Source organism: Ctenocephalides felis, unplaced genomic scaffold, assembly GCF_003426905.1.
Source record: "Ctenocephalides felis isolate EL2017-DRISC unplaced genomic scaffold, ASM342690v1 CF-g0.4_SCAFFOLD_01886, whole genome shotgun sequence".
In the NCBI taxonomy this organism is placed as follows: domain Eukaryota; kingdom Metazoa; phylum Arthropoda; class Insecta; order Siphonaptera; family Pulicidae; genus Ctenocephalides; species Ctenocephalides felis.
Genome location: NW_020538040.1, coordinates 53,254,082 through 53,267,891, shown reverse-complemented (window position 1 = coordinate 53,267,891; position 13,810 = coordinate 53,254,082). Strand labels below are relative to the sequence as shown.

The 13,810-nt window shown below is 27.8% G+C and overlaps 1 protein-coding gene across 1 annotated transcript in view; it reads right to left on the bottom strand.

The window, feature by feature from the left end:
• Nucleotides 1–11,489, bottom strand: part of LOC113376961 — a 47,076-nt gene extending 35,587 nt beyond the window's left edge. The window contains exons 1-2 of the mRNA XM_026617100.1: nucleotides 11,426–11,489; nucleotides 3,304–3,448 (exon numbers count right to left, since the gene is read on the bottom strand). Of these exons, the coding sequence (XP_026472885.1) occupies nucleotides 3,304–3,448; nucleotides 11,426–11,472 (192 nt within the window). The 5' untranslated portion in view covers nucleotides 11,473–11,489. The remainder of the gene's footprint in view (nucleotides 1–3,303; nucleotides 3,449–11,425) is intronic.
• Nucleotides 11,490–13,810: the final 2,321 nt, after the last annotated feature.

Sequence of the window (13,810 nt, the reverse complement as noted above, 5' to 3'; positions counted from 1 at the left end):
ATTTAATAATTATTCATAAAGCACTCAATGCTATTTTGTTTCAAAGCAATGATTTTATTCCTACACCTTTGAACAATTTAATTTATAGTGTTTGCATAAATAACCATCTATTTTATTCTTCACCAAAATGTATGATTCGGTAATTACCCATTACCGCCATAAGTAAATTTTATCACAATTGTAATCTCGTAACATAATTGGTAAGAAAGTACCAGGAAGGTTTTAAGCAAAAGGTTACCAATGATGTGTAATAAGTACATATATCTCTCTAAAATATGCGAGAAGATTACCAGAGACATGAAAGGTCGCTTTATGACTTAACGACAACCTTTTTCGCAAATTATTTATAATAATTTTCGCCGTTTATTGTAATTTCATAGAATTTTACAAGAAGGATGAATATTTGAAAATTTTCAGGCATTTTGTTCCTATCATTTTGAGAAAGAGTTCAGTTTAAGGGATCAGTGGTGGCCAACATTCGGGTTAGTTCCATTCTATGTATCGTCATGAATTAAAGTGAGTAAACCATCATTGGAGATTCCGCTTCGACAAATTTTATTTTTACGTTTTTTAATTTATCTAAGCAAAATTGTACAATATCCTTCGAGTTTCTTCGTCGAAATATGGATATTGGAAAAATGTCATTTCAATGCATTACTCAGCGTTGCACTTTATAAAGTAATCCAATTTTGTCAGTCTTTACCTATCAATGCCAATCTAAAACTAGTGGGATGTATGGCATCGTGCCAAAAACTAATCAGCATATCTGATTAATAGGAATCGAATGTTTTTTGAACCATTCAAAACGGTTGATCCGTGCGCTCGAAAACGTGACCGAAAAATTGTATCCATACATAGATACACACACACAATTTTTTCTGAGGTATGCCAAAATGTTCAGATACCTTCAAAACGTCGAGGAATGTAAAAATTTTTAATTTCGATTGGACGATTACAATAATATGAAGTTAATATATCTTTAAATATATTTTAAATAATTATATAGCAAAAAATTACTCGCAGTTTTGATAATTTTTTTCATTGGTTTTGATAATTTTTTTTAATTGGATAGAAATAAAATGGTTTTTGCTTAGAAATACAAAGTATAATCTGTATAACAAAAGCAAAGCGCATTCTTTTCTGTACAATAAGCACCAGATATTACATCAATTTTGAAATTGATCTTGAAACATTTTGAAAAATCGAAAAAATTGCAATGTCAAGCTAGGTTGTGCTTTTTTTATTACAATAATTTAATGTTTCTAAAGTATTTATTTGATCAGAAGCATATTATCCAATAGCTTATGGTATGGGTATTACCTAATTGTAACTCAATTGTAAAGGAAAACGGAAAAACATTATTCAAATAATAAGAATTTAAATACTTAAATCTCTTTTGGTCATCTCTTGCAAAGATTATATTCTCGACAAAGAAATTTTCAAAGAAATCATTGCATCTAGGTTCGTATAAATCTAACAAGTAGTTCTTATATAACAGAAATATATACATATTATAGTATGTATATCGTATTTTATGTGTCCCATAATTAAAATTAATATTTACGGTTAAGTACCATTAATAAATATCTATGAAAATAGTGATAATATACATCATTTTATAAAAATGCACAAAGCTTTAAAGATATATATTATTCTCATTGAACTAACAATAATTGTGAGATGAAGGATAATGCCTCAGCAAAAACACATCCCAAGGTAAACCGGTAGACTTAATTAGGAACGCTTATAGGCAAACTTTAATTAGCTACGTGCAAACTATTCACTTCTTTGTTCAAAAAACTATATAACGTTATTTATGAATCGATAAATTATAATAGCTTTGTATTTTTTTTATAATAGCTCGTTTCATTGTAAACGCTTCACAATGCATTTTATATTGAAACTGAATGTTATAAAATTATCATCTCGCTGGATACTTAAGTTTGAGGTGCAAATAGTATTTTGCGTATGATTTCTATGATTAAGCAATATTTGAATAAATTATCAGGTGATAAAGGTTAACTTTATTGCAAAATGTAATTATTTATGAAAGGCTTGAGTTATGCTTCTTGAATTTGAATTTATATTTTATAGTCAATTTAGATTTACTGTTTCTAATTGGTTATTTGGTTTTTTCATTATTTGCTTAAGAGTCAAAACGGCGTCTTACAGTTTTGCTGAATTTAAATTATTTTTCTTTAACTATAATATTCTATATATAGATACTAAAATTGATGAACTGATTTAAAACAGTAGTGTCAAGGTTTTTGTATTATTTTCTTTTTTGCTTTTAAGTGGTTAGTCATCAATTACTATATTTTTGCTTGAAATTATTTACTAATTGTGTAATTGGTTTTTTACATAATATCATAATACCTTAGAAAAAATGTATGTTATATGTATGTGTGTGCGTGTGCAGATACATTTTTTGTCGGCGATTTCGAAAAAACGGATCAACCGATTTCAATGATTAAAAAAACATTCGATTTCTATTGATAAGGAGACGTGTTGATTAGTTTTTGGCAAGGCAGGTTCAGCCGTTCCGAAGATACGGGGCAAAAAGTGCTAAAAATGGTAATTCAATTTTTGAGAGAACGAAGCGTTCGATTTGAATGTTTTAAAAATTTTATTTGTATTGACAAAATGAAAGTGATAAAACTTTGGAAAGGCAGGTCTAGCGGTTTCGGAGATCCAATAAAAAAAGTAAAAAAAGTGCCATTTGACAGACAAAAATGATTATTAAACATATGCACAACAAATTACCAGTTATTTTATAAATATTTTAATAACAAATTCGGTTCTCATTTCTATAGGTTTCGTACTAATGTTTATCCGTTAGACTGCGACGCGGCGCTCACGCGCTTCTATATTTCATTTCTACGCAGCTAACGTATCGCGAATGCTTTAAAAAATAGTTCAAAATTTCCAATATATTTCAAAGTTAAAAAAAATTAAGTTTTTCAAAACAGTCATTTTTTTCAAAAAAATTAAATTTCTCAAAAATCTAGTTTCTAAAAAAAAATTAAATCTTTATTAAAAATTTTAATATACGGGAAGTTCCAGAAATTTGCCTTAAGTCACGATGCCATGCACCACCAGTTAATTTTACGTTTATTGTATGTACACCTACTGATATTAATACCGATATATCGGCTACGCTAACTTCTGATTTAGGTAAAATTTAGCGCAGACAGTTTCATCGCTAATATCTTTCGTCTAGCCTAAATGTCAGGAAGGCAAACATCTTAAACGATTACATTGTATAGCTTTGTAATAGTAGTAAGTTGTATAGAATTTGCTTACGCCATCGACTTGGGCTCCGGCGGGTATAAGCTGCCTGCTCTGGGCCTCCTGTATCGCCTCAGGACCGTAGGCAATGCCTTCCTTCTGGGCGAGCACGGCGGATGATGCTAGAGCACATATTAAGACGATCAAAGCGAATTTCATTCTGAAATATTAATTATTTGGGTCTGTTACTCTATTATTTATGTCTAAGAATTAGTAACATTATCAAATAAATTGAAGTTTTCAGAAACAACAGTGTTACAATTGCTAAATTGTAATTAGATTCATATGTACACAAGATAATGAAAATCAATATATTTTACCTAATATTTTTTTTTATAAATACATAATTAAAAATATTGTTGTTGAAATATTATATTATAGGTTCAATTCTTGATAGGTTGCATTTTTAGAATTAATCTAAAAGAAAATTATATATTCTATTGATCAAAAAACATTTTTACTCTAGTATTGATTTATAAGATTTAACCAAAAATAAAAAATTTATATTTTTTTTTAGATTCATGTATGAAAAATAATTTTTTATTATATAAATTATAATAGTGACACTATTAAAAATTATTTTATAATATGAAAAATTATGACATAATATGAATAGATGCTTTTGAACTATTATAGTGCACATTGTAAAATAATTTTAAATTATTTAAATTATGAAATATTTTTCAAATTGTTTCAAAATGATTATCTTGATCTAATATAATAAAATATACAATAATATAACTCTAAAATACCTAAAATGTAGGTACTATTCAACTATTCTTGCTATAATGAAATTACAAAAGCAACCTCTATTAAGTCGATAATGAGATTAGTTTCCATCAGATATTATAACTAATCTGCAAAAATCATTATTATATATGTTTGGTTAAAATTATAATTTAATGAGAAAAATGAAGAAAGGAAAATAATGAAATAATATAAAGTTGATTATGATGCAAATTATGATATTCTGTCTTTTCGAAATCCATTTTTTCAATGTCGAGTTGTATATCGTGCTTGTAATTATACGTTTATATAGATACATTCTTTTAATTTTTTTTTTTCATAAAATTCTAAAACACACTATTTTTTACGTATATTTGCTAAAAATATAATTACGAAGAATCTCTTAAATGCTTTTAATGTCAGTAAAATATAACACCAATATAATATTGGTTGGAAAATGGTTAAATTAATTTGATGATGCATGAAAGTTTAATGAATTTTACTCTGTAGGTTTATACTTTATGAATTTGTTTTAGTCATTTAAGAAATAACTACTACATAATTACTTCTTACTTGCTTTAATTTTGTTACTTTTTCCGTATGTTTTTGCTATGTTTCATATAATAAACATGCACACAAACTTCCAACATTACTGTGACCTTCATTTATTAAATTTTGTTTCGAAAATTTCTATGTTTCTAGATTCGCATAATATTTAACTTTTTGTAGCGTAAGTTATGGTAATCCCAAATAATTGATAATCAAAATTGTTATATATCTTTACGTTTCAAAGGTTTCTGAACATCAGAAAAAATGAATGTGTATGTGCGGATACAAATTTTTCGTAAATCTCGTAAATTTAGGAACACGGAGAAATCGATTTAAAAAATTCAAAACCTATTCGATTTGTATTGACGGGGAGACGTGCCGGTTGGTTTTTGGCAAAGGCACGCCTAATGGTTTTGAAGATACGGCGCAAAAGGTGTCAAAAATGGTAATTAAATTTTTGACAAAATTTTTGATTAAAAAAGCGTTTTGTTTGTATTGGCAAAGGAAAGAAGCGGTTAAATTTTTGGAAGGCATTTCCAGCGGTTTCGGAAATTCAATAAAAAAGTAAAAAATGTCATGTAAAGGTAAAAAATGATCATCAGACATATGCACATCAAATTATCAGAAATTTTATAGAGATTTTAATAAGTATAAATTTTATTTGCATTTTTTGGCTTCCGTACTAATGTTTATCCGTTAGTTTGCGACGATATTTCGTCTCTAAAATAGCTACGCAGCGCGATTGCTCCGAAAAAAGTTCAGTTTTCAAAAATTTTAAATATTTTTCAAAATATTAATTATTGGTTCGGAAAGTTCCAGCAATTTGCCTTAGCAGTTTATAAAAAAATATTTTATAGATAGTTTGAAGTGAAAAAAGATGAACGCCCTTGTTAACTTCCCGTAGGGCAAGTTATAGTAATCGCAAAAAAATCGAAAATGAAAATTTTTTAATTTCTCGACGTTTCAAAGGTTTCTGAATATTTTGGCGTACCTTAGAAAAAATGGATGTATGTGTGTGTGTGTGTGTGTGTGTGTATGTGTGTGTGTGTGTGTGTGTGTGTGTGTGTGTGTGCGTGTGTGTATGTATGTGCGGATACAAATTTTCGTCGACGATTTCGGGAACACCGATCAACCGATTTGAATAATTCAAAAAACATTCGATTCGTATTGATAAGGAGACGTGCTGATTAGTTTTTGGCGAAGTCAGGTCTAGCCGTTCCGAAGATACGGGGCAAAAAGTGCCGAAAACGGTAACTCAGTTTTTAAGAGAACGGAGCGTCCGATTTTAATAATTCAAAAAACATTTTACTTGTATTGACAAGGTGAAGAACCGATCAAATTTTCATAAAGGCAGGTCTAGCGGTTTCGGAGATCTAATGAAAAAAGTAGAAAAAAATGCCATTTGGCGGTCAAAAATGATCATTAGACATATGCACATCAAATTATCAGATATTTTATAGAGATTTTAACAATAAGTACAATTTTGGTTTACATTCCTATGGGTTCCGTACCAATGTTTACGCGTTAGACGTCGACGCGGCGCTTACGCGGTTTGATATTTCGTCTTTATGCAGTTAAAGCAGTACGATTGCTTTGAAAAAAAGTTTAGATCTTTCAAAATATGTCAAAATAAAGAAAACATTTTTTTTTCAAAAAAAAAAAATTTAAAAAAAAATTTTTTTTCAAAAAAAAGTAATTTTTTGTCTAATTGTTTGTCAAAAATCTTATTTTTTCGAAGTAAATGTTTTTCAAAAATGTTAATCGTTTTTAAAAAAATAATAATATTTGGTACGGGAAGTTCCAGCAATTTGCCTTAAGGCACGATGCCTTAATTGCCTTAAGACAGAATTCCACTTACAGCTAGTCTAATAAATACGTTTATAGTAATTTTATAATGATCGATTTGAATCTATCGTACGTGCTATATTCGATTAACATCTCCTGTCCGTATTAATTGAAATTATTCTCGCCGTTTTAGTATTCTGCTAACAGAAGCTCATCTATTATTTATGTTCGAGTGTCTTAGACACAACGTATGATGATTCGGTCGCTACACCTATGTCGTACACATTGGCTAATTGGTCGCGAGCCAAATGCAAATTATTGCTCGGAAGTCACGTTCAAACGTAAATCCATATACATTAATTACTCACTATACTGCCTAATCACTATTATTATTACCGGTAACTATTCTATATTTACGGTTGTCGATATTCTTTGCATCGGCAACGATTTTCACAATATGCGTAAAATTATAAAATGCTATTAAAATCTTATTGCGCTACATGACTTTTTGTTGACCGTATAACATATAAATTTATACGAAAATTTTAATTAGAAACTGGGAATATACATGGATACATTGCAAAACGTTTTTGTGGCTTTATTACGAAAAATATTATCTTCATTGCAAATGATTACAAAGTATTATTACAAATCAGAGTTTTATCACATTTTCATTAGCTTGCCGGAGATGCATGAATATAATTAGTTTGCTTGATAAAGTATAACCGGAATCAAAAAATTATTAAATCAATAATCAATTAATTTTTGAATATTTACTATGATATTATATATATTGAATTAATATATTCAAATAGATTATTATGTTATTATCTATGTAACACTATTATGGGTCACCATAAGCCTAGCCAATTATATAGGTACTTGTTATCGGATAAGTACGAAGAATACTACTGATCATTAAAAATAATTATATTAAAACGATAGTGCTTTAAAAAACACTTACGCAGTGTTTTTACTTAATTCATATAGCGTGAGTAGTTTTAATGTTAAATTTTTTGGTACTTTACTCTGAAGGACAACACAACATTTTTTGGTACTTTACTCTGAAGAAAATCGTCGTAAGTTGCGAGTTGTGCCGTATTTGTTTCGGAACCAGCTTTAAGTTAACCTTTTTTTAAGTCAAAACCGGGACAGTAATTTTTATATATACTAATATATAAAACTCGGGTCGAATAGTGTGTGCCAACTAATTTAAATATAATTTTATAATAATTATTACTATTCAAAGATACAATAAAAATCTAATGTCAGCAAATACTTTGAGTATAGAAAATTAGTCAAACCTGGATTGGACAACTACTGGGTTGCCATCCATTCAATAATCCATATATATAGTCAAAACAATTACTGAATGTCCTTTGTGTGACAGATTGTATTTAAAAAACAAAGAAAAAAACAAAAACAATAAAAATCTGAATGATATACCTGTAATGATATATAGCTGAATGTACTTTGTATAGTTTGCTATGAACAATAAACCAAAAAAAAATCTGATTTTTCAAATATTTTTTTTATCAGAGTTACTAACTTTTAGTAAAACTTATTATTCGATTATATGTTATACAATATCTTATATTTTTAGATCTATATATTTTGTCGCTTTTAATTATAAAATTCAGTTCAATTAATTTTCTTCATAATAAACTTGAAGAAATCAGCATTTATGTCAGGCAGTCAAAATGTTCATTTTCATAATTTGTATACTTTCGTAGAATTGAAAACAAATTTTCCAAATTATTAATGTAAGAAGCTATATAACCCGCTTTTGGAATGTTATATTCGGTTATTCTCATTTTTAACGTAGTGTTTCATATAAGGCATACTCGTTGTATATATTATTTTAAGATTTTTGATAGGTAGTTGTAATTTTAAGAAAGAGCGTAGATTTAATTTAATCCTATATATTTCGAAAATTCGAGAAAAATATAGCTTTTAGAAAAACCCGGGACACAAGGTGGAAATGTACCGGCCAAACCGGGACGTGTGATCACATTTTTTGTTTACCTAATATAATAATACTTCGGTTATTTCGAATCGAAAATTATTTTAACATCTAAAATTGGAAATTTAATACACTAGCCTTGAAAGTTTTTTCAATAATTAACAAATTTGTAGCACAAATACTATCTCACATCTGGATAAAACAACTAATTTTCCAGTAATGTTTCGAGCTTTTAGTAGATATAGTTAAAGCACATGTGGTTAGTATTAAGAATTGAAGTTATATGTTAGCATGTTAATTTTACTTCGTTAAATATTCAAAATGTCAAGGGCCTGACACAAGATATGCGAGAGAAATCTTCATTTCGAAATTAAAGATGTATGATTGTGGCAAAATTATTTTTCAAATAAGTATTTTAAATTTTTGTTAATTCAATCTATTTTTAGTTTTATTGCTATATATTCGATTCTTTAAATCTATTACTTGAGAACAATTAGAGTGTATTTAAAACAACTTAATAGAAAAACGGATTTCACTAAATTAGAATAACACCCGATGTTTCATTAGATAACAATTATTTAAATTAATTTTTAGTTTTATATTATACATTTACAATTTATGCTACGTTAGTAGACTTTGCCATATTTTTTTTAATTTCAGAATTTAAATATTTCTATAAAAAATTCCAAATTTTCTTAAAAGTATTTCCCTAGAACTTGTAGAACTTTTTTAAATCCTAGTCTTAGAGAGACGAAAAAAATAAAGGCATAAAATTACTTGCAGGTAATTAAGAGTATCACCGAACTATTTGCTTAACAATCCTAATCAATTTTCAAATAGTTTCGGATACCGTTAATAAATGTTGCATATATCGATTAAGTAAGTTTATATATGGATAAAGTAAGTTTATAATTGATGTGAAGGACACCGCAACATATCGTCAAAAGGTAATTGCTTCTATGGTAATATTCTTTGAAATAAGAAAAATTTAATCGTGAAATACAACGTTGCGTACTTGCATTTATTTATCAATACTTACATATCAACCTTTACATTCTGCGATTAATCATTTCAATTGTGTTAATTTTAAGGCAACAAATTGTGCAATATGGAGACGATGATAATCATAATGATACAGGCACAATAATTGTATAGGTGATTTTTGATTGTTCGACAGGCAATTACTTCTTCTAAGCAAAGTGTACGAGAGGCAGATAAGATTTAGGTTGCGATATGCAATATGACTCGACGTCTTTGTTAAATTTCAATAATTTGACAATATTTGGCAACGAACGTGGTTCCGTGTTTCAAGAACCCATTACATATTATTTCACAAAAGGTTACTTCATTATAGATCTTCGCAGATTAATCTCATAATTTTTTTTTTAATCAAAAACCCGAAAAAATAGCTCTATTCGGCTATCAAAATATTTCGTAGTTGTTTAAATTGCATTTGTTAATACTGCATTTGCAATAATTGAAAATATATTCTAAGTTAAAAAGGATAATCACAGTTTTTGGTTTTTTAGAAAATTTTTAGTGATTCGGGTTTGGGAATAGTTTAAAATATTTCATGTTTTATACGGTACTCGTTTTACAGGTTTTCGATCTTACGCGACTTTTGAAAATTTAATTAATTTTGCATTTACACGAAATTATTAACTATTTTTTACTTATATCTACAATAACATTTTCATCATTTTACTGTCACAATACAACACTACAAAATGTATGTGACAGTTACGAATTTTTAGTAATCCAATAAGATACAAATAATATGTAGATAATATACAAACTTCCCGTTTTATGATCAAAACTAAATTTTGTGTGTGTTACCTAGTTTGTTCGAAATACCAAAACAAAAAGCATCATGGTTTTTAAACTTCGTTTTTAATTAGTGTTCATATATAATTGATATCATAAAGCTGTTTTTTATATTTGTTTTATTATTTAAATAATATAAAAATTATTAAATGTGTTTGATATTAAATTTATTTATAGTTATTTTTCGTTCAATGTTTTTGTTATTCATCATACTAAAAACTATCAAAAAAGAGTTTTTTACGGTGATTTTTCTTAAGCACGGTTTTTCCATATAAAACAGAATTTTTCGAGTTAAACGGTTTTTTATGGAACCGTTTTTCTTATAAAACAGGAAATAGGTGTAATGGGTTTTGTGAAAAATGTGAAAAAAAACTGTTTTTTTGTCATTTAAATTAATTATTTTGGTCATTGTATCAAAAATGTTTTGTTTTTGAAGGGTCAAATTTTGATAAAACACGGTAAAAAGCAATGCTAATTCTTTTGGTGATTGTATTAAAAATATTTTGATTTTGAAGGGTCAAATTTTGATAAAACACGGTAAAAAGCAATGCTATCTCAAACGACAAAAATTTTTTGAACTAATAGATTTTCAAATTAAAGGAAAACATATAAAAATTTGATTATGTTCAATTAAGGAGTATTAATACAATTGCTACCAAAATAGTTTCTACAGGAAAATAATTGACGTGGACCATTTAATAATAGTAATAATAATAACAATAATATATATATATATATATATATATATATATATATATATATTTAGAGAATGACGAAAATTGCATTGTTTTTAAATCTATAAATGTGAATTTTTAAATCACTTAATTCTATATACTAATAAAATTAAAATTTTGTTTTTCTATAATAATTGAAATAATTCACCAAACACATTTATAGAATTAGGAAAAGCGGTACTTTTTCTAATTTGATCCCGCGTGTAACTTTTAGCACTTAGACATGTATTATGCTTGGAGCCATAAATACAAAGATTTTGTAAAAATCCAAATTTTTTTAAAATTATTTTAAATCACTAAAAATGCGAAATAAAAAGGACTGACGCCAGAATATTTTACACAAACCAAATTACGAATAACTTATCTAATGCGATATTAAATATAATTTATTTCCAAATCTGTAGTTACGATTAAATAGGTCCCGGAAGAATATTGTCGCCGTTGTGTGTATAGTTGCGAAGAAGTAATTTGAATTCCAAGTTACAGGTGGTAAACAACGTGAAATAATAAACAAACGAGCACAACATGCAAATGGTAAAAATAATATAATACTCACTTGATGTTTTGTGATAATACAACAACAATTGTAGTGAGACTGTGCATTGGTGAGATGAGAACAGTTTGTTATATACGCGATTGAAGAGTTACCTATCTCGTGTCCCACCATTGTCCGGGCGATTTGCTTGTGGCCTATGTCAACAAAGGAACTCCGCAATCAGTGTCACGATGTGCCTTCTAAGTATATAGGTAAATCAATTGAAAGTGATTGTTATATAATAATTTCTTATATTTCTTATACTGATGAACACATGAATTTTTCGATTCCTTGGTAATAATCTCTCGAGATATTTACTCTCATCGAATGGTTTTGAAATCTTCGAATTTGCATGGGCGTTTGACATTATCACACGGGTATAGAGAACAGCATTTAATTTTTTTATCAGTATATTCGCTTTATGTCTTGTATACCATGATGGTGTGTTAAATGTCTTTTTACTTAAATTTGTCGACCATTCTGATTCAAATATATTTTATTACATTATGTAGGGTACGATCTATGGGTACGATACAATATAAGTACATTTTTTTTTGACCCTAGGGTATTATACATTTCTAATATTTGTTTCAATTGCGATAAATAAATATAACTGCAATGGCATGATGCGCATGTAACAAAAAAAAACTGTTAGTAGTTTAAAAAAATACATCTGTATTTTTTATAAGATAATAAAACAACCAAAATAGTTGTGTATGGCACCGTGCCTTAAGGCAAATTGCTGGATCTTTCAGTACCGTAACGAAATGCTCGAGAAATATTATCTATTTTCAAATAGATTATTATGAATACTCTAGCATTGCCTAATATTTATAAGAATTATGTAAACTGAATTGCAAAGGTAAAATTAGTTATTTAAAATATATAAGTAAATTATTTTGTTTGAATCATTTACATCAAAGTTTTTTGAATCATTCAAAATTCATGCTTAGTTCTTTCAAAAACTGGCATTTTTGCACAATTAGCTTGGTATCTCCAAAACGGCTAGACCTGCCTTTGCCAAAAACTAAACACATCTCGCATTACAAGTTGAATGTTTTTTGGATCATTCTCCGTTCTCTCAAAACCTCTTTGCTTTGTATTTCCATAACGGCTGGACCTGTCTTCGCCAAAAACTAATCAGCACATCCATCAATAGGAATCGAATGTTTTTTGAACCATCAAAATGCGGACACACAAAACACACACACATCCATTTTTTCCGATGTAAAACAAAATGTTCAGAAACCTTTGAAACGTGAAGATACGCAAAAATTTTCATTTTCGATTATCGGCCCATTACTATAACTACCCTGCAGGAAATTAAAAAAGAACAGTATTTGGTTAATACACAATTACATAGACAATTAGCCGCTACGGGTCGATCAGGATATAGTTGGGCATTGTCCAAGGGCTTGGATGTGACCTCTACAATTAAGTTAAAATAGGTTGCCCATTCTGAACTATGTATGTTTCATCTTCAGGACATCTGTGAAGAAAATGTTTTATGAAGAAAATTAATAAAAACTATGTACGAAAAGGAATTATATAGAAATAGTTGAAGAATAAAGAAACATACTTTCATGAAAAACATTAAATGAAACAACTAAACAAGTTTTATCATAAAAAGATTTTATCACTTTTGAAAAATATTTTTTTAAATTATTATAAGCACTTATCATAAAAAAATTATTTAGTGATTTTTTTTCTATTTATGATATACGAACAGATATTCCACTACTCAACAATTAATTTACGCTGCTCAAAATTATCCTATTTTTCCACCTTTTTTCTTTTTGCAAATCTCATATGTAATTCTTATTTTATGTAAAATTATAAGTTAGGTAATAATTTAAAATTAAAAATAATGTTGTTAATTACATAACAATGATACTAAAAATTTACAAGCGCATTACGACTGGTTGAAATAATTCTCTATTTGCATACTGAAGAATTAAAAGGCAAGCAAAGGCAAGAGAATTTATTTTCGGGCTCATAATTTTTTTTTATCAAAATATGACTTTGCAATTCTACTACATTCTTCAGTTTTTCATACTATCTTCTTTTTACATAAATCTTCTTCTTATACTCTATACTTTTTTCATCTTCTTTATATAAATCCTATTCTTTTTTATAGTTTTTTCAACTTATCTTTATATCCTTTGTTGTTAAACGAAGTTTGTAAATTTACTTTGGCTGTGGTCATAATATGCTAATGTCTATAATTTTTTGGTTCCGGCAATCAGAACTGATATAAGCTGATGTCTTGTATTTTACTACCAAGCTACTACAATGTTTTTTCTTACTACCTAATGTTCCTTGCATTTGTGGCGATTTTTTTTAATTACAAGACAAAGTTTTTCTCTTACTCTAATTGTGATTATATTATAACTTTGGTTAGTAACG